We start from the raw sequence: 22,590 nt of genomic DNA, 5'->3' as shown, positions 1-22,590 counted from the left end.
TGAGGTGATATGTGGACAGTTACAAGCAGAAATTAGATCAGCTAGGCCTGACTTCTTAAGAAGTTATTAACCTATATCTTTAACATCAATTCTGTAGCAGGTTTTTTTTTAAAAAAGTATTTTTAGACTACATTATTTTCAAGGGTATCGATATGTAATTAAAATGGTTGTTTTTCAAGTCCAGTAAAAAGAACTTGCATTCCTCTGCCACAAAATGAATATGAATATATCACAGAGCTTTGAATGTACATGTGCAGAAATATGTAAATTTAGGCCAAAAAACTAAAGATAGTAGCAAGAATCTCATACGGCTTAATAGTTCCATTTGCTCTCATATTAATCTTCATGGTATACTCTGCCGCAAGTCACAGTTAAGTATGCATAATTAAGATGACCTACCAAGCTCTGGTGCCTTATTATCATAGTTTTCCTTGCTAATTGCTTTTGCCTATCATCTGATACAGTTATCTCCTTTCATCTTATGTTGATATGAACAGTACGATTTCTAAATATTAATGTCATACTTTAATGTTCTCTTTATTAGCAGACTATGGTAGCGTAGGGAAGCTTTTTGCTGGCTGGAAAATGCTAAAGTAGAAGGTCAATATAGAAGTATCCCCCAAGAAAAATGGGCTTATATTTTCCTAAGCTGCAGAGAGGAATTAATCATGATAGAGGCTGGTTGGCTGAGCATTAAGCCTCAAGTTCTCCTCTCATTTTCTTTATCTATTTTACCATTTTTTTCATTCTGTCCGTATCTAATCATGTTTACCAGCTCAATTTTTTTTCCCCCGGAAAGGAAATATAATGAAATATCTTGGCACCTGAGAGCTGATCACAACAGAAATGCAGGGCACCACTAAATACACACAGGTAAAACTGGTGGGATTTGAGAGACAATATATGATTGCTTAGGAGAAGAGGGATAAATATATCACTTCTGGTTGTAAATGACAACAAATAAATGAGTAGGAAAGGCGTAAAACCTGGATGTGCTGCCAAGAATCAATGTAAGCATGCAACATTCTTTTTTTTTTTAAAAAAAAAGGCATTACCCATGTAGATTCATAACTGCTTTATATGTAGGGAAATGTTAAGTTCTCTACCACAGCCATAATTATGTACCTTTTAAAGAGAAACCCCAATGATTTACTAGCTACATGGTCTACCTATCTTTTCTCAAAAGGGAAGGAAAATGTAAAACGTCAAATTTATTTAGGGCTATGACCCAATGAATTCATTTGTATTGGTTTTTATATTGTACTTTGTGTGCAACACTGTTTACTGCATCATCCTTAGTGAATGGGATGCAGTTTTGCATAAGCTTTCTTTCATCGATAAACTTGATACACTGACTGATTGTGAGCAGCATTGCAACTATGTTACAGAAAAGTTCTTACAAGGGTGATCTACATACAAAAATGAATTTCCATGGATAGAAAATGTCCCCGCACATAAAGTTGAATGCTGCGGACAACTGTACATTACACGCAAGCAAACTATGCCTGTGCTCCTATAAGACCCTGAAGCTATTAACACAAGAAGAAGAAGAGAAGAGTTTGGATTTGATATCCCGCTTTATCACAACCCGAAGGAGTCTCAAAGCGGCTAACATTCTCCTTTCCCTTCCTCCCCCACAACAAACACTCTGTGAGGTGAGTGGGGCTGAGAGACTTCAGAGAAGTGTGACTAGCCCAAGGTCACCCAGCAGCTGCATGTGGAGCAGCGAGGAAGCGAACCCGGTTCACCAGATTACGAGTCCACCGCTCTTAACCACTACACCACACTGGCTCTGGGGTTGTGTGGGGAAGCAAGTCCCCACCTCCTGCACCCACACGATTAGGCTGATCAAGGTTATAAGCACCCATCACCTGTCCAGGTCAGGAGAGGGAGAACCCTCTCACCCACTACACCATGAGAGGACCTTTCACATGGCCATGATGTCCTGCATCAGCATTATGGCCTTCACTTTGGGACAGGTGCTAGAGTTTACTGGCTAACCTTTTGGAAGAACAAACACTGTCCATGGAGATTAAAGGTTTAATGAAAATTGATTCCGTCCCATTTTTTAAAAATCAGTTAATGACAGAAGCGGCCAGACTGTTCATAAAAATATCTAACCTTAATTTTGATTTGGTATCTTTCCATGTGTCCAGACGTCAGAATTTTATACCTATTAACACCTGGCTAAGTGACATTTAACTAATTGGCACTAGCTAAATGCACACCCATTAGGCAGATTTTTATGCTAATATTGTTCCAAATAAGCAGCCATCGGTATCATTAAGCTAAATCAGTTTCCCAGGAGACATGAAATTAAAACAACTTTCTTGATTTAGCATGTCCCAATTAAATTGGAAACATGCTCTAATAATAATTTATATTTACAGAGTGCATCCTAAAGTGCTGGATATATTATGTATAGATAGTACCCCACAGGGCACTGTTCTTGCAATAGATTCCACTCACTGATGGACAGAAAAAGGATGCCCTTTGATACTGAAATTAGCAATTTCACTTATAAAATACATTATGAGATCCTGAATGGCCTCACATGTATAGAAATGGGTGCTTAGAAACACTGAGGTCAAGCCAACTAGACTTAACATTTTTTGCAGAGGTGAATTAATTCCACCTTCTTTGGAGGTGGTCAGATTAAAGAATATCTAGTTTCATACATGTTGTTCGAATTCCACAAACATGGTTATTGTTCACTCTTCATTTTCCTTTATATTCTTCCAATTGCTTTTAATTCTCCAGAAAACAGTTCTACTGAATATATAGAATTCACATTTTAATTCAAAAAGTTATTTCTGGTTACAGCTCTATAGTTAGACAGCAGTTGGAAGCATGACAATTTCTCTGACTTCCTTATTAATAATGATGCAGCGGTTTAGATTTTCTAAGTATCATACCAGCATTGGCTAATTAATCTCTCAGACATGCTGTGAGGTAGATTGAATAAGTGTTTGTATATGACTGCAGTGGTTGGGGGAATCAGAGACATGACGAAAGTGTTTAAGCAATTTGTCCATGGCAAATTAGCTTGAAAATCCTAGTTGCAAACCATTTTCTTGAATTTCCATCAAGACTTAGGTCCCTAGCGGCAGCATTTTAGCTCTTTTCTGTCACAGTAATAGTGCTTCTTTGTTATAGCTGTAAGAAGAAAAATCCCCGCCCCACCAAAAAAATAATCCTAATCCGATAAGATCTTGCTAAACCCTTTGCATTGCTTTAAGAACAGGGCAAGCACCTTGTAGGAAATGTTTAAAGAGTACATTTCATCTAGAACAAATTCAATGTTATATAAAAAGCCACTGTGTGTAAAAGGCTGGTGGCATTTGACTCTTCTCTACTCGCCCCTGCCTAGTCTAAACAAAAAGTAACTTGGAATCACTTAAGTTTTGACACTTAAGGGTCATGGCTCAATGGGAGAGCATCTGATCTCTGCATGCAAAAGACCCGAGGTTCAAGCCCCCAGCATCTCCAGGTGGGGCTGGGAAAGACCCCCATTATGAAACCCTGAAGAGAGTCACTGCCAATCAACACAGACAGTACTGAGCTAAATGGATCAACAGTCTAACCTGGTATAGAGTTGCTTCCTATGTACTTTCTAATATAATGAGGCAGAACCAAACCTTTCTGGAATGCAAACATCAGAGAGCGTCATATGTTTCCTCATAAAAAGGGTGAGTGAATTGTAAACAAAGGACTTCATCTGACAACGACAAAGTGCAACTGGACTCCCTCTGCCCCCATGAGATGAATGGACAGTTCACATGAAAGAAACAGCACTGTTCCACTACAATGCATCTCATGTTAGCTCCCATCTTGTTCTATAATGAAGAGCCAAGAGTGCAGGAGGAGCTCATCTGATTGTGGCTCCCTGGACTCCTTTTCCTACAAGAGAGACCTACAGCTAGTAACAGGAGAATAATCCATAACTTGTGGCACAGCAAAGCCCACTGGCTGCTGCCACAGTGTCAGCAAGAGATTTGAAGATAAGCTTTTGATAGCCAAGAGGAACATCTAACAAAGCAACTTTGGAAATTCTCCCTTACACCACTGCCACCCTACTTGCCCAGAAAGCGCAAAACATTCATTACTGTGCAGCTGAATAGATGGACTCAGATGATAGCTCCTAGGAACCAATTAAAGGGGTTAACTGAGCCATGAGACTTCATAAACGAATCCAATTCCTTTTTTCTTTATTTCCTACTATAGCTCAGAGATAAAGCCAAGGGAAAAATGCATAAGCTCTAGAATCTTATATAGTGACAAATGACTGTGTTAGCACCACCAATAATGGGTCTTTCTTTCAGACACAAGGAACTGCGCCGAGATTCCTATTGCCTTACAACATCAGGAGAAAAAGAGAACATGAAATGTATAAGCAATATAAGCCCACTGCATTAAACAAATGGGAATGCTCCCAGTGTTGACAATAACCCTTTATCTAGTAAGCAAAAGATTCACTTCCCCCCTGCTTTTCTTTTCTTTCTTTCTTTTTTTTTTTTGCAAATGTAGAGACTTAAATGCTAAATTACAAAATCTTACCCTCTTTCAAAAACCCAATGCAGCAAAGTATATACTAAGATTGAAAAAAGTCAAATCTAAAATAGAAGACTATGCCAATGTTTTGGCAGTGCGTGCATGTGTGAGGGTGCACCTATGTCCATGTTACCAGTGCAACCCCCATCAATCATTCACACCTATATTACACCTGGGGAAATGTGACATTTCATCCAGATAGCACATTCAGTGCTGTTGTGCTTATTGTGTGGAACATAACTGCAAGAGTTTCATGGCCATCTATTAGATATTTACTGTGATTTAAATGAAGGATGGATGAAAACTTCTATTCCCTCATTGTCACCACCACAATATTTATGTACCCCTTAAGGAAGAGCCCAGCTTAAATTTTGAGAATGCCGCAAGGTGTGGGTGAAAGAAGGCAGCCCCCCAGGAAAATTGCTGGATCAGAGGCACCATTTTTTAATTCCACCACTCAGTGTCATTTCTGTGGAGCCTTCTAGGAAAAATAAAAGCAGCCCATACTTCTGTGCCCACATGCCAGTACTAAACCTCAACCTTCCAATCTTAGTAGTTTTGTTTATTTGCAGTCATCTGGCCATCACGAAAGTTTAACAGTATGAAAGTAAACCCCCATTTCACATCAATAGAAGTTAACTCAGACCCAGATAAATTACAACAGAAACTTAAAAGCCAAATTTCCCTGGCAGATTACATGAAGCCTCCTAAAAACAGATCCCCCGACCCTCTTTTAAAATATATATGTACTACAATGAAATTCTAATCTTAGTATCTGGTGCTTCCACGACGAGTTGCATGATTCAGGCCAAACACTCTGATATATACTTCATGTGATTTGCTCAGCTTCACTTCTCAGATATCACAGACTGAGAGATGAGGCATCTTGTTGAATACAGCTAAATAAAGCATTGAGAAGGAAATGTGTAATAAAACCAACTATACAGCTAAAGGGAAGGTTGAAATTCTAAAACATTTGTAGGTCCACATGAACTAAACTGTAGATTGTGCTCCTACCGTCATAAATCCATCCAGCAAACCTGAATCAGGCTTTGGAGGTGCTTGTAATCGTTCCATGGACCACTTTTCAATGATGGATGCCACCTGGCTGTTTTCTGTATTCAAAATCCTGAATCCAGTCATGTTAACCCCACTATACCGATATGGCTCCACATCAAGAGCAAAGAGGTCCTGAAGGAAGAGAAGAAAGGATGGACATTTGTAGTTGCTATCACGCATCCTGAATCTTTTCCATTCAAACAAGTATTTATTGCCCTCTCCAATGCAATTATGGTGACTTTAGAATAATAAACAGTTCTCAAAAAGTCCAGAATACTGTGCATTGAATTAATTGCTAACAACGTTACATGTACATGAAAATAAATGACTAATTTATACTGCTTCTGATTACCTACATCTGCACTGAGAGCCCAAACGAACCTGAATAGCCATTAACAATATGCGGAAAAGTCAAGCAAAGTCAGTGAGCTGCATACTCCATTGTTTACTAACATTCCATAAACCTGAATTAGGCAAGTGTTAGGCTTTTCTGCTTTAATAAGCCAGTTTTCAGTGGTTTGTCAGATATCAGATATTACATGCAGGAACATAATACAAAGACCCAAGTTCAACAAATTTTCTCCAGTGCTAAAATCTACAAATTCACAAGCAGAACCATATTCCCTTTTTTTGCAACATTCTGCCACTCACAAGATTGTCAGTTGTGTGAGGGAGAATACCTGAATAGGGCTACATACAGTGGTACCTTGGTTTACAACCATAATCCGTTCCAGAGGCTGTTTGTAAACCAAAACAGGTTGTAACCCAAGGCATGCTTTCGCCAATGGGGCCTCCAAAAAAAAATTGTTCGTAATCCCCCCAAAAAATGGGTTGTAATCCAAAAAAAGGTTGCAAACCGGGGCACGCACTTCCGGGTTTGACATGTTTGTAATCCAAAACGTATGCAAACCAAGACGTATGCAAACCAAGGTACCGCTCTAACTAGTTTGTTCAGCATAGATATGGAAAACGGTAAACATATCAACAAAATAAAAAGAGTACAGTGAAGGCACCTGCCTGATTTCAACAGGCAGGAATGTCCACTTCTATTAACTGGACAAAAAATTAGCCTTTGTATGGGAAATGTGAAGTTTTACTTTTCTTGCCAAAGGCTGAAATTTTGTTATTAGTTTCTGAAGCAGCAGTGCTTTGGCAGGGATCAAACAAGATGCGCTTATTTATTCAGTAAAAGGCAGGGAGAGACAGACAGACAGACAGAACAGTGCACACACGCACAGAGAGAGAGAGAGAACGAGAGAAGGCACAGCAGTAGCCCCCTCCCCTTCCAAGACAGTGGCATATGATTAATTGTTCATTGTTAATGCAAGAACCCAAGCTAATCTCAGAGATAGTTAACATTCCAAATTCCAATTAGAGTTTATAGTATCATTTTTCACAATGTGACTAGGTCACGTAGATGCTTCTTCTGGGTCTATGCTACAATGCACAGTGACTTTCCAAAACACTGAGCTGCCCTTCCACCTTTGTTTTAAGACACTATTTAGTTGGTGGGGGGGAGAGAAGAAGCAGTAAGAATTATACAGTATTATTACACAGCTGAAAAGTGCCAAGACCTAATTACCTATCTGGCAAGATATAGTCCAATCACACATTAATCTTCCAGTATACATACCCACACTACCATATATAGTTTGACTTAGTCCATCTTCCTGACTATAGTCCATCTTCCTGACTATAGTGTTTTAGGAGGAGAGAACAGAAGTGAATGTGCAAAAGTGTCTAGCACTTCTCAATAACAATTTAAGAGATGGCATGACCAAGACATGATAGGAGGTGGCAAATTTCCCCCACAGCATATGGAAACAGGTTTGGCTAGGTGCAAAACTGCTTGAAATAATGCCCCAAAGTTCTCCCCCCACCCCCCGCCGACTTTTTAAATTTTGGGTGGCTTCCAGACTACCTTGGACAATAGCATAAATAATTATGTAATTTAAACACATTCCTGTTTACTCAAAACTATAATAAATATGCACAACAGTTCAGAGAATTAATGAGCTATTACATTAGGCTCCAAATCAATCATGGGAAAGTACACTTCCAAACAGCACAGCTAAACAGCGTGACTAGAAAATTTATTGGACACGACTTTCGCTGTGTCAGGTAAGAAGTAATTAATAAAGCAGAGGAGCCAAAAAGTGATAGAAGTTACATGGCTCCGCTGAGCATAAAAATCTATCATCTCCTGGCATGTCCCAAATTATCCTCAGTTGTCAACTGCTGAAGTTTACATTCAATTCTTCGGGGGGGGGGGACAACCACCCTCCCAACAGCCTGCTCCCGAGACCTAATTAGCAAATGGGGATACGTAATTAGTCCAGAAGTCTGATCATGAAATGCAGAACTTATACGGCATATTTATTTTATTATTTATTCGATTCATTTATGGGTTGGCCCGGCCTCTTGCTCTTTCTTCGAAGGAACTTAGAGAGACAGACTTGCAGCAAGCCAGTTTACTAGGCTTGGTCCAATCAGCCATAGAACTGCCTTCTTGCCATAATTTTGGGCTTAACCACTGGATCGCTCGGGATCTCCAGCAGGAACATCCAGAAGAAATCTGTGCCGATAAAGTATGCAGCAGGCGACTGACATTTACAGCAGCAGCAGCAGCAGCATCTGAAAGTGGCTCATTTTGAAATCCACTTTAATCTGCTAGGCTTCTCTCTCCCCTCCACTCTGCCTCTCCTCCACAGACATATCAAAACCAACAAATGCTGCTTGACAGCAGAAGGCTGCTAACTGGAATGAGGATGCATGTCCCTTTCTAGTCATCTCATTCTTTCCACACAATACAAGCCTCATTGGGTGCATGAGACTATCAGCTGCCTTATGCCATTGGTATCTCTTCCTCACGACTGTCTACACTGACTGGCAGCAACTCTCCAAGGTTTCAGGTGGAGGTCCTCCCAGCCCTACCTGGAGATGCCAGGGAATGAAGTTTCCACATGGAAAGCAGATGCTCTACTACTGAGCAATGGCCCTTCCCCACACAGGAAGGAATGCTCCATCGGACATTGCGTGGACAGGCGGAGTCCCCAGATCCCGCGCGGTCCCCCCGTCATGTGGAATAACGACTCAAGACAACGTGCTATGGGATTAAATTGGCCACAACTTTATTAAATTTCAAATGTGGGTAGACCTTGGCTCAGGCATTGGGCGTTCTCCCTCCCCAGTCCCCAGCCGGGGACCTAGGGAGCATCAGGGTTATCAAGTGTGTGTGTGGGGGATGGGCCGGCTCTGGAGAACATATGTTCAAGCAGAGATAGCCGCCCCCGTAACGCCGCCGCAGGGGAGAGCAATGACGACCTTTCGGCGTACGGTCAAAGCCTCCCTACAGAAAACCCCTTTAACGGGGAACCCTGGTATCGCCGCCGCAAAGAGGAAGATGGACAAAAGGATTCCGCCCAAGGCCTGATACCGCCAAAGTTGTGACGTTTTGCTACGGGAAAGGCGAAACCTGCCAATGCAGGGAAATTCCTTTCCGGCCCTTTAACAGCGACCTTAACGTAGCAGCGCCCGCATACCTGTGGAGAAAAGTTAACCTGCAAAACCTGTGAAGAAAAATTAACCTGTAAAATAAGACATTAACTGAGGGTGGGTAGGGTGGGAGAAGCTCTGGAGCCAAGTGAGGATTCCCAGGTAAGATCCTCCCTCTATTGTGTGGGCAGGTAATCCCTCCCCTACCTGACCTGGTCTCCTTGGCAACGCTTCCCCCAGGTGGGATTGGACGACTGACTGAGGTAGGCGGAGACCTCCAGGCATCCCACCTGAGGGAAGGCAAAGCCAAGCCTATGTTGTTGGAGCCGCTCCAGATCTAGGGGCTGCACGCGTCCACGCAAAGGGCGCCCCCAGTTTTTTAAGCAGGGAGCGGTCACTCTGGACACAGGCAGAATTTAAGGTTTCAAATGCGAAAACCCTTTGAATGGATCTAGAAACTATTGCAAAACTTTCAGGATTGCTGCTCTGTTTCCTATAATGTACATCTATTAAAAGCCTAACAACGGCAGTTTTCTGGTTGTTTGTGAGCTCCAAGTCCTGCCTGTATGTTGGTGAGTTCCTCTAAGGGTGTGGGGCAAAAACTAGAATGCAAGAAAGCAGATTTTTGGCACGATCTCATTATGACTTAGGGAGGCAAATGGTTAGAGACTTTCCTCCGTGCTCCTGTCTATTCTTTCAAGTGGCTACCAAGTGTACAAAGGGGACTAAAGCTATTCTGATTCAGATAGAACTTTCCCCCATCTAATTACAAGAGCCAAAATACAACAAGCTGTCTAAAAACCCGAAACGTTCCCAGGTGTTGACAAACACTTTTTTACTGCAAAACAAATAGGATCAAACAAGTCTCCTCCAAAAAGAAGGGAGAAGAGATCTGCTCGTTCTGAACTGCATGCTGTGTGTTTCTCCAGAACAAATAACTGTCTGCAAAACTGTAAAATCAGTTCTGCCCTCCACTTTCGTCGCAAGGAGTGTCAGTTTTCCAGGATAAAACTTACGAACATTAATTAAAACATCCTCCAGAGCTTCCGCTGCAACTTATCAAAATCAAGAGGAGAAAACACTCAGTACTTCTTTCTCTTCTATTCCTGAGAGACCACTTTCACTTTGTCAAGCAATATAATTAAGAAACCAAAGGCCTTTGTCTGAGACCGCCAGCAGATTCCTATAAGCTACTTACCAATGTGGTAAAGATGTAATGATAGTATTCTGTCATCATTCCCATTGCTAAAGCCTAAAGGGAAGGGGTGGGGGGAATCAAACACACACATTATTATTATTATTATTTTAAAGTTACATAACATTGCTTTTAATATTTATAAGGTTACACATAGCATTGCTTTTAATCACACCTATATGAATAATGAAAGGCTCTCTGAAGAATACCATTGGGATGAAACTATAGGGCTGGAATCATATTAAAATTAGGTCAAGCAAATCATTCCTTAGCAGTTGGAGCAGATTACTTGCTATTAAAGGAATTTATGAAGCAAATCTGCTGATAGAAAGATTATTAGTGAACTGTTTAGGGCTGCAAATGTGAAAGAAGCTTACAGTTTTACATATTAATGGGAGCTTTCAGTTGCCAACCAAAGATCTGAATCGAGAATGGTTCAATTAATTGTATTTATTATACGTCTTCACCAGAAAGGATACGTAATGAGAAAAATGTAGAGTTACTCCAAGTGAACAATATTACTCAATTAAAAGGGAGGTTGAAGGCTGGCAGCAAACACAGAACACTTCAACACCCTACCCCACAAGCAGCACTTAAGCTTCAAGCACTGCAGGCACATTTTTTAAGCATTAATGGCTCATATAAAGCACCAGGGCTACTTTCCAACTCCCCGGTGTTATTTCCAAATCTTTCTAAGCAGCACATGAGCTTCAGCTGTGCAGTTTAGATTTTCCATAATCATTTCTTGGATTAATAAGTGAGACTGAGTCTAATGTTGCCGTGGTCAGAACTAACTTCCTTCATCCACCAAGATGGTGTCATGTAGACAAATGGATGAAAATAGGAAGAGCTATTGTGAATATATGAGCTGAAATTGAAGCTAAATAAATCTGTAAAGAGGTGCACAAAAGAGCACTGAGGAGTCTTGAATGACAAGAATCAGGAAGGTGCCTTGCTTCATCCCTGTGATTGAGTCACACCTTCTCTCTGCAGTGTTTTCCCTCTGTGGGACCGACGGGCAAAACAGAGAAGAATGCCTGAAAGATCACCAAACAGGGCAGCTCCTCAGAGGAATTAAGGCTGTTCTGATGACCAAGAGACAATCAAACAGAAGCACAAAGAACAGCCTATTTCAGGCTTGTTTATCAAAAGAGAACACTGATACAACAGGGCAGCACTTTCAGCCCTGCTGCCAAAGTCCTGTGGTTCTTACTTCATTAGTTTAGGTTGAACACCTTCACAGCTCCCTGAGGCTCCCTGCTGCAGCCTAAACATGTGAGAGTCTGGGGAAATTGGTGTGACCTCAGAGGCTGGGGCTAAAAGCATATCCCTGAAGGGTCACTGTACCCGTCTTCTTTGTGTGGTAAGTAATCATAGAATTGTAGAGTTGGAAGGGACCCTGAGGATCATCTGATACAACCCCCTGCAATTCGGGAATATGCAGCTGTCCTATACAGGGTTCAAACCTGCAATCTTGGTGTTATCAGCACCATGCTTTATGGCTAATAACTTTAATCTTCTGATATGGATTTTTAAGAATTAAGAGGAAGGGTTGAAAAATCAGCATCTAGGACTGCTACACAGTGATGGGAATGTACACCAGATATAGATTAGGGGTAGGGAAGTCTATTCCATTTTGTATCCAAATCCCAGAGTGGGCTTCATTCTCCATTACAAACATGCAAGTGCATCAGACTGCCACTTTCTGGCTCTTAAGCTACAGCAGAAGGAAAGGGTAATGTTCTCACCTACCCACATGGGTAGGTGGGCTAGAGGTAAGACACAGTCCAGTCATACCCCAGGAACGTATTAGACCCCGGCTCACAAGCCTCTTAAGATTTCAACGGAGAAGGCGAGGTCAGAAAAGGCTGCTAATTTGCTTGCTTTGATATTCCAGAGCAGAGTTGCAGAATTTCTATATCTTTTTCCCCACATCAAAGACCTTGGAGCATGAGAGGGGGCAACTCAGAGCAGGCATTTATGCTATGCCACCTCATGCTCCAAGGAAGGAAGTCAGCGAAGAGAACAGTGCTTGTTCTTCTCTTTTCCTACACCAGAGGCTTGGGGGAATGCAAGGCTTGGTTCTAGACAACACCACTAAGTCTTAAAGCCAACTTGCATAAGATGTGTGAAAATAAATAGGAGTATTAAAATGCAGCTGCTTTCATCCTTTGCCAGCTGAATGCATTGCAGTGCTCTTCATTGCAAAATATATGTAGCATGGATTCAGAATATGAAACTCTCATCATGCTGTTACACACATAATCAACTCAAATACGGGTGGCAAGGTATGGGGGCACTTTGCATATCAGTGCTGAAGCCTAATTTTTAAAAAGACACAGACACTTGTGTTATTAAATGAACTAGAGTGCTTCGAGTATCAAGAGGGAAAGAAAAGAAATATTTAACAAAATAATTCATATGCAAAAAGTGCACTCCTAAGAAAAGTAAATCCATGGCTGCATATATTCAAGTCAATGTTCCTGATCTGCTCAAGGAAGTAGCCTGAGAATTGGTTTTGTATATTTGGAGCATTAGGCAGAACAAATCCTTGCCATTAATAAGCAAGATGGGAAAGAGATAATTCAGCAAAGAAAATCTTTTTACTGTGTAAAGGAGATGGGAGTGATAAAGCCAGGGTTCCACTTTGCTCTAATACTTATATAGTACAGGGCTGTTTTTGCTGACAGAGAAACTAATAAAAGCCACAGCTGCTGCTCACCTACAACCTATTGGTCCATTATAAATAATGCAACTTGGCTGATGGACTAACTTATTGTTCAGGTTGCTGGGTTTTTAGCTAGCACAAAACTAGTAAACACTCTGGACTCAAGTGTTTTAAAGCGTATGAATATTCAAACGACATCAGCAATTTTTGTTGCACTTTTAGGCTGCGATCCAACAAAAGTATGGCTTTGATCTTAACTTTTTGATCTGTGAACAGAGGCAGAACTGCTGAGAGGATCCCTTCTGTGAGCACAATTCTCCTCCCATGAACAGACTAAAAAGTTAAGATCTCACCTGTATTTATGAACACAAGTAAGACCACGGGACAGAGGAGACAAAGTAAGTTTTCATTAGTTTCCATCTCCACTGTTCAGGTGGTTGAACAATGGCAGTCTCCAAACAAAAGCTTCAAGGAAAGGAAAGGTGCACATATTTACCCACCTCTTTGCAAGATACAAACTTCTGTGCTAGAGCAGACTACCATGTCCAATAAACGAGATATCGTAATTAAACCAAGGTAATGCACATTTTGTGACTTTGTGAATAACTATTTTGTAGAAAACACCAAGACTTAGGTTGACACGTGACTCAGACCCAGCCCAAATAAATCTGTCCTGCTAATTTGAATGAAGAGCTTAAGGTTTACATTGCTCTCCTCCAGCAGTGTCACTCACTTCAAGCCCAGATGGAAATAGTTCTGCCTTCTAGTGGGCAAGTCAGTATGGGATCCAGTTCACCAATGTCATGATGTGGACCTGTTTTCGAAAACACCCTTACCACATACAAGGCACTCTGGAGCCTGCACATGTCCCAATATTGGGTCTATATTAAAGACCATAATACTTTCTCAGTGCTTTTAGGTTCTGACCTCCTAGAAATGTTCTCCTCTTCACTTGGAACTCTCTGTGGTGCCAACATTTTTAAGTACTGCTGTTGTTATTATGTGACTGGGGAGAGGTTCTTGGTGAACGCTGATCACATCCAAACAGATGAAACTGTGGAGTGCAAGCAATCTGACCACACCAATTTAGATATATTGAGGCTTTAGGTAACAATGGTCGGATGAAGAAGAGGTGAAAATAACTCAGGAAGTTTTACTCTAGGGTAGCAGCCTGCCCGACTAAAGTAAACAATCCACATTATTAGAATACTTCTGGTAGCATATAGAGGCACCTTTCCTGCATATTATGGTTCAGAATTCAAGAGCCATTTGAGGAATGAATGTTTTCCTTTTTCCCTTGCTTTGCTTTTGGCATTGGTTTAGTGCAGGGACAGGAAACCATATATTTGTTTCTTTGCTTTCTTACTTTTATATCACACCTCTATATCGCAGTCTCCTATCCAGGCATAGATCCAGACTTCAACAAAGTGGTGGCCTCATGTGCCATCAGACTGCACCCTGGAATGATTGAGAACTACATTCCCTCTAGGGCAACCTGCTGGGGTCCATATACTAATCAATAGATGGAGCAGAAGACACATGGGGCACCAAACCAAAGGTGGCTCAGGCTACTCTCTTTTCTGGCACCTCTGTCGGCTGTCTTTCTGATTCTCTCCCCACCCGCACGCACTATCACTCTCAACTGCTCCCCACCCAGCAGGCTGCTGGAGGAACAATAGATTGCTCTTTCCAGAGGTCTGAACTAATCACTGACAGAAGGCTTTTGAAACTAGGGCAAGGGCTTCATGAAATTAGGTAGAGGGCCTCGTGCAGCCCTAGGGGCCACAGGCTGACCATTCCAGAGTCAATGTTTCATGTGCCGTGACAATAACTCTGGTCACTGCTAACAGGGTTCCATCATCATAACTAGGTTTCCCAAATCTTCACTTCAATACCGTCTCTGGCTTACCTTAGAGTTGTACTTAGGAAAGGGGTGTAATTACCTGTTTCAAAATGCCTGCTGCCATTTCATGACTGCAGTCAAAGATGACATGGAACTCCTTGCCTCTTTTCATCTCCTTGAGCAAGGGCTTTGCATCCTTTGTGTCAGCTGGTAACTGGCGGATTTTTAGTCGCAGGTTGTACCGCGATGGAGCCTTAATAAGCTCTTGCAATCGAATGAGACCTTTTCAGCAGAAAAAGAGACAAAGGAGACCCAAGGTTAAGTCGTTGAAGTGAAAATATGATCTTGTAAGAGCAGCCAGACCCCCTCCCCCCCTTTATAGCTTTTACACATTCAAATTTTCCTCCTTTTTGCATTCACTAGCATGTGAATATGGAAATTCATGTTTAAAAATAAAATCCCAACTCCAAGCAGCTTCTCTGCCTCCTTCTTTCCTAATATTGATAGACAGTAAGCAGCCTGAGTTCGGATTACCTTCTCAGATATGGACAAATCTTCCTTATCTGGGAGTTAGGGTATTTTCTACTGAAGAATATGTAGCAATCCTCTAATTCACTTATACCAGTGTGCTGCACTAATAGTTTGTAATCACACTAGTTACTCTAAGAGACTAATCTATCTGGTTTTACATGCAACTTTGGTTTTGTAGACCAGCATGGACATTCACACAAAAAATCTGCACCAGTGTTCTAAATCAGTTATGGGGGTTGCCTCATTCACTACAGTTATTCATTCATTAAGTTCTGCATGGAAGGAACTTCAGTCAACCCTGTCATAACATATTAAGAGGTCTTATCATGTAGATTGACTCTTTTAAGTGGAAAGCTTCTATGCCAACATCTCTCAGGAAGGTGAGGCATTTGCATGGGCAATCAAAATAGTAAGCCGCTTTACATAGATTGCACTAGTCACAAGGACCCCTTGCCATGGTGTGTGTGTGTGTGTGTGTGAGAGAGAGAGAGAGAGAGAGAGAGAGAGAGAGAGAGAGAGAGAGAGAGAGAGAGAGATGGTCCATAACAGCAGCAGAATGATTAATCAGGTCTTAGCAAAAAAAAAGCATATGATGCATAGTAACAATGCTATAGTATAAGGTGGGGCCATGCAAAAACAAACACTATATTCATATTGCTTAATTCAAAGTATTGTTTTCAAAGTATTTGCTTTTGTATATGATTTATGTGCGTAGTGAAAAAACATAATATATATAATAAAATAAGTTTGAATTACTTAAATTTGAAATGTTACTGTTTCTATGCCTATAGGTCAAAGTATAACTCTACTATGGATTGATATTCTGTACAGCTAATACTCTGTACAGATGTCTCTATTTTTGAAAATGATCAAAATCATACTAGATGAATGTGAGAAATGGCTGAAAAATATTTTAGTTTTAAAAAAGAAATATATTTTCACCACAACACTCTTAACAGATTTTAGCACTCATTTGCTTTTACCATTTTGAAAAAAAATAAGCATGACTGTCCAGGGCACTGAAAACTATTTTTAGCTCACACCTAAAAAAATAAAAAAGGCAGGAAAAAAGGTTTTCACACTAAGCTGCACAGATTTTTTTTTTTACCACACAGGTTTTTAGAGCAAAATGCTAGCGGGAGAAAATCAGGAACGTTATGTGAAAGAATTCAGCCCATGTTATCTGAAAGCACTTTAGCAAGTTTACAATACAATGGATTTGAAGTGGTCTCAGTCCAGTTCCTAGTATAAGTGCTTTCACACTTCAGTGAGCCTAGAGCTAACCATTAGACATAACCAGACATACTTTTTTTAAAAAAAGAAAGAAAGAAAGAAAGAAAATCAATCAAGAGAAACCTCAAGCTATAGCTTAATGCAATCCATGTAGTCATTGTCATGGCCATTGGCGATATACAGTAAGATCTACTGACTACTGAAATCCATGTAGGCAAGTGCTGGGGCACTTTTCTACTTGAACAAAGATGGACTGATCAAGGTGGTTCAGGAAAGTGAGCACAGACCCTCCAAGTGTCTCTATTTTCCAGGGACAGTCCTGGATTTACAGAAGCCTTCCCAGTTTCTGATTTAATCCTAGAATGTCCCACTTTTCCTTTAAAAGGTAAAGGACTCCAGACAGTTAAGTCCAGTCACAGATGACTCTGGGGTTGCGACGCTCATCTCGCTTTACAGGCCAAGGGAGCCGGCGTTTGTCTACAGACAGTTTTTCCGGGTCATGTGGCCAGCATGACTAAGCCGCTTCTGGCACAATGGAACACCGACACCAGAGCAGTGCATGGAAACACCGTTTACCTTCCTGCCGGAGCGGTACCTATTTATCTCCTTGAACTTTTTGGCATGCTTTTGAAATGCTAGGTTGGCAGGAGCTGGGACTGAACAACAGGAGCTCACCCCATCACGGAGATTTGAACCGCCAACCTTCTGATTGGCAAGCCCAAGAGACTCAGTGGTTTAGACCACAGTGCCACCCTCATCCTACACTTTTCCTTAGGACCTCCCTATTTTCATAGGAGAAATGTTGGTGGGTATGGAGTTATCTGATCCCTGAGCAATCCGAAGGCAGCCCTCTATAGGGAAGTTTTTAATGTTTAATGTTTTATTGTGTTTTTTTATATGTTGGAATCTGCCCAGCGTGGCTGCGGCAACCCAGTTAGATGGGCGGGGTACAAATATCATCATCATCACCATCACCATCATCAAATAGGACGTTCCTATTTTCATCTGAGAAATGTTGGAGGGTACGTTCTTCACTTTGAACCTCCTGTTCCTTCCAAGGGTTTCACTTAACTTTTTACAAACATTCACAATCCTAAGCATAGTGGAAGTAATGGAACAAATCAGAAGATATATTGTGTGTAAAATAGGAGGAACTTATACATACTGCAGAAGTAGCGGGGAGCTTTTGTTGATATCATATCTGGCCTTCCAATAAACCCTACACACACTATTTCTGCACAATCTCTGGTGTTCTAACTGGCACTGCCTGAGGCTTCTTCTACCCCTATTGTTCCCACGCAGTTCCTGTTGCTCAAGGCCCATATTACTCAAAGCACATGGTACTGTTATCTGTAGAATCCCCTGCCTACTGGCATATTAAACTCATTCAATCCCAAGAGTCCCTTCAGTCAACAGCATTCCCACTCCCAAACAGCCGGGAGTTATGCTGTCTTGTATTGCTGCCATAATTCTACAGGTAATAGATTCAATTATTTTACCACAATATATTTTCTAACCGCAGAGCTAAAAACAATGTATAATTCATCCACAGTAACAGGTTAGAGGAATGAGAGACTGTGAAATGGGGAGGGAAGGAGGGGGAAGTGTTACAACATATGCAAGAGCTTTTTGTTAGAAATATAACATCAATTTAGATGATTGCTTGACTACAAAGACTTTAAAAACCCTGGGGTAGAAATCCCCTCGAAAATTAAAGTAGCACTTTTAACTAGACTGAAGTAAGAGGTTGTAAAATACCATTTTAAATTCCAGAGGGGAAATAAATGGCTGCATATTTGATAGGGAGAATTACTATAAGAAAAATAAAATGTACCCTTGTAAGATGAATTGCCGCTCCAAAATCATTTTTTAAAAACAGGTTAGAAAGAACAGCTGCATAGAACAGGGGTCTGTTCCCTGCCATTGTTTCACCATATGTGTCTCTTTCTGACCCTTTAAATAAGCTGTTCCTCCTCTTTAGGAGTAACTGTGCTTTCAGCTCTACAGCTCAATGGTTAGAAAAATGTGTGAATGGTAGCTCTTTTCAGAAGCTGCCATCAATTTGACTTTAAGGAGAAATAGGAGGAGCGGTTTGCAAGCACTCCAGCTGGCAGCTTCTTCTAAAGAGATCAATCACATCACCTCCTCTTCATGCTCTACTTCCGCCAGCCCTGGGAAACAAGCATCCCAAATTTGCTCCAAATACCCAGGTCTCCTGTTCAGCAACCTTACATGCCACAGCCATGCCACCTGGCCAGCCTGTCAAGCTATTTATCATTCTCATTAACGCTGTACAAGAATATTTTACATACAACAACGGGCTGCAAACAAAGTTGCATTTTCTGCTCATCTAAAAGCCATTTCTGCACCAGTTAAGTAGAAGTGTTACATGAAAGACGGACAATCTATGGCCTTCCAGTTGTTGTAGGACTCCAAATCCCATCAGCCCCAACCAACATGGCCAATGATCAGGGATGATGGGAGCTGTAGTTCAGTAACACATGGAGAAGCATAGGTTCCTCATCCTTGATATATGTGCCCCCCCCCCGTGATTACTGGATTGTTTTATATATTGGGGGTAAGGCATAGTTTTTGCTGTTAAATCTCATAAAACTGGTCCATAACTAAATGTACACACACATGCCTTTACAGGAAACTTTGACCAACTGTAAAATAGTTAGACTTCCCAAATTGATGAAACAATTTTGGCTAGTACAAGAATCAGCAACAGATGGACATGTTTATTGTCACTTAAGAAAGCCAAACTAAATGCAATGGGAAAGTCATACTGTGTCTACCCCATTCACAGAAAAAGCAGAACTGCAGGATCCACCATTTACTTCAGGGGTGGGAAACCTTTTGGGTCTCCAGCTAAGATCCTTATCAGAATTCGTCTCATGAGATTGCCTACCTGTCAGTCAACTGACATCAGTTGACGGTCAGTCAACTGACATCACAATGACTTCAAGACACGGCTAAAATGAAGGGTTTTCCCCTTCATTTTAGCAGGGGATTCTGACACAAACCCCTTCCTGAATCAGTGTTTCTTACTAGTATATTTAGTTACATTAGTACACTAGTCAATAAAAAGGAAGAGGAAAAGGGCAATTATTTATAATTATCTATACACTAATTTCTACATGGGACAAGAAGCTATAGTTAGACCTGGATGTGGAACAACTGATTGGTTCAAAATTGGGAAAGGAGTACGACAACGCTGTATATTTTCTCCCTGTTTATTTAACTTATATGCAGAATTCATCATGCAAAAGGCTGGGCTGGATGAATCCCAAACCGGAATTAAGATTGCCGGAAGAAATATCAACAACCTCAGATATGCAGATGACACAACCTTGATGGCAGAAAGTGAGGAGGAATTAAAGAACCTTTTAATGAGGGTGAAAGAGGAGAGTGCAAAATATGGTTTGAAGCTCAACATCAAAAAAACTAAGATCATGGCTACTGGTCCCATCGCCTCCTGGCAAAAAGAAGGGGATGAAATGGAGACAGTGAGAGATTTTACTTTTTTGGGCTCCATGATCACTGCAGATGGTGACAGCAGTCACAAAATTAAAAGATGCCTGCTTCTTGGGAGAAAAGCAATGACAAACCTAGACAGCATCTTAAAAGGCAGAGACATCACCTTGCCAACAAAGGTCCGTATAGTTAAAGCTATGGTTTTCCCAGTAGTGATGTATGGAAGTGAGAGCTGGACCATAAAGAAGGCTGATCGCCGAAGAATTGATGCTTTTGAATTATGGTGTTGGAGGAGACTCTTGAGAGTCCCATGGATAGCAAGAAGATCAAACCTATCCATTCTTTTTTTAAAAAAATAATATTTATTACTTTTAAACCTTACAAAAAGGAGAAAAGAAAAGAAAAAAAGAAAAAGAAAAAGAAAGAAAAAACAATACAGTACAATATATAAACAATACACAACACAACATTAACACATTAAACAAAACGAGAGCCAAAACAATTCAAAAAACACACATCATACCATCTCAATACCCTCTCTTTCATTCCCTTGTTTCATCGACCTCCTCTCACCTCCCTTTTTGTATTCCATTTCTATTAATTATTTCAGCAAATCCTTTCCATCTTTCTCTATTTTCTGTCATATGGTTATCTTAACATATTTTAACCTTATTTTCCATTAATACTATAGTACTTATTTATGCTTAATTCATTATAACATTTCTACTAAAGCCATATAATTCCATTCCATCATTTTTCTAACACTCATTAATTTTACATTATTTCTATATATAGACTTTAAACTTTTTCCAATATTCTTCCACCGTCTCTTCTCCCTGGTCTCAGATTCTGCCAGTCTTTTCCGTCAATTCCATATAGTCCATCAACCTGGTAATCTTCTGTCCGAGGCTCTTAACTCTTTTCTAAGTCCCTTCTGCAAGTCTTCTTCATATTTATACATGCACTTTACTTTGTCTTCTCCTGATCTTGTTCTTATTTTCCTTCCTTTGATGCTGAAGAGTAGATCTCGGGGAAATTCCCACCTAGCAATGTTTTTATTCCTTCTCGACAGGTCAGCCAAATCTCCATAGTTAAAACTAAGATTCAAAAGATATTTTAGGACGTATTTCAAAGTTCCTCCAAATCTGGAGGTCCCCACAACTCCAGTCTCCTCCTGACCCAAGTCCAGGTCCCAAAGGTCAGTAAATCCCTGCATGAAGGGATCTATCCAACTTTCCTTCTCCAGTCCAAGCGGGGCTCCAATCCTCAAAATCTGACTTTCTCTAAATTCACTCATAAAAAGCATCAACTTATAGTCATCAAATTGCATCTGTAAGGCTGGGGCTCTCTCCCTCTCCACTTGCGCTACTTTAGGTTCAACAACAACAGCTTTCTCCCCCGCCTTCTCCACAATTTGCCATGTCAAAGTAGATCCCTGTATCGATTCCTGAATAGTTTCTGTAATAATGTTCACTTTTTGTCCCAAATTAGTCACTTTTTGTCCCAAGTTATCAATTTTTATAGTCATCACATCAGTCTTCTTATGGAGCTGTTCCAGTGAATCATTTATCTTACATAATGCAACCACTAAGGCTTCTTCTGTCAACATTCTTAACGCTCCAAGGTCAGTCCCAGATTCTCACAGTTTTTTATCTTGCAGCTGGAAATTCCCCCAGCTCAGCTCATGTAACAATTTCAAAGGCTTCCTCTAGGGGGAAACAATTTCTATTTGTATCAATCCTTTTAAGCACAGTTCAAGCAATAAAGTTAGTTTCAATTTTCAGTTACTTTTACTCCTTTTTAAACGCAGAAGGAGACAATGGAGACAATGTATTTCTCTTATTTAACTAGCTGTCAACGAACGATCTATTCACAGTCAATGAGCATTTCCAAAACGTCAGTCTTACTAGCAGCCCGTTTCCAGGTTCAGAGCGGTGGTAATTTGACTTTCTTCACTCTCTCCTGCAGGCTTACACGATCCAAAATTTTCCCCCTCTTCTCCTGCTTCCAAGGTGGGTTTAATAATTTTAGCCGATGGAAGTTTAATCCTTTACGGAAGGCTTTCCAAGACTTTAGCTTGCAGCCTCTTTGCTTCAGTCTATTTACAAAAGGGGAAGGCGGACTTCCTGTTTGAAACCTCCCCGTTTCAGTGCCAAATTAAGACGTTTAAAAATCCAATTTTCCGTTCTACTCACGGGTAGTTGTTTTGAGATCAAATTGTCCACAGGAAAAAGTCAGCGCTCTCCGGCAACAGCAATGCGGCTTCACTCCGTGAAAGAAGCAGTCAATTCGAAGCACTGCGCCACTCACCCCACGTCGCTCCGGATCCCCGAAACCGGGTTTCCCCGCGAGTAGGGGAGGCGCAAAAGGTGCCAGCCGAATCCCACGTTCACAGGCTTCTCCCGCCTGTGATTTTTTGTGGGTCCTCGCCTTCGCCGTGGCGGCCAGACCCTAATTTCCACGAAGCAAATTCCTCCCGATCAGAGGAATTCCACCATTGTCCAGAGGCGCCAACCCGGAAGTCCAAACCTATCCATT

At 41.0% G+C, this 22,590-nt stretch overlaps 1 protein-coding gene across 4 annotated transcripts in view; it reads right to left on the bottom strand.

The window, feature by feature from the left end:
- The window catches only part of GRIK2 (glutamate ionotropic receptor kainate type subunit 2), a 439,539-nt gene that overhangs the window by 239,773 nt on the left and 177,176 nt on the right, over nt 1-22,590 (bottom strand). For all 4 annotated transcript variants that reach the window (XM_083608281.1, XM_083608278.1, XM_083608280.1 and 1 more), the window contains exons 5-7: nt 14,912-15,093; nt 10,304-10,357; nt 5,569-5,742 (exon numbers count right to left, since the gene is read on the bottom strand). In XM_083608281.1, coding sequence (XP_083464407.1) covers nt 5,569-5,742; nt 10,304-10,357; nt 14,912-15,093 — 410 coding nt within the window. The remainder of the gene's footprint in view (nt 1-5,568; nt 5,743-10,303; nt 10,358-14,911; nt 15,094-22,590) is intronic.

This window comes from Podarcis filfolensis (assembly GCF_964270895.1).
Source record: "Podarcis filfolensis genome assembly, chromosome: 3".
Lineage (NCBI taxonomy): Eukaryota > Metazoa > Chordata > Lepidosauria > Squamata > Lacertidae > Podarcis > Podarcis filfolensis.
This window is presented reverse-complemented; position numbering and strand designations above follow the sequence as displayed.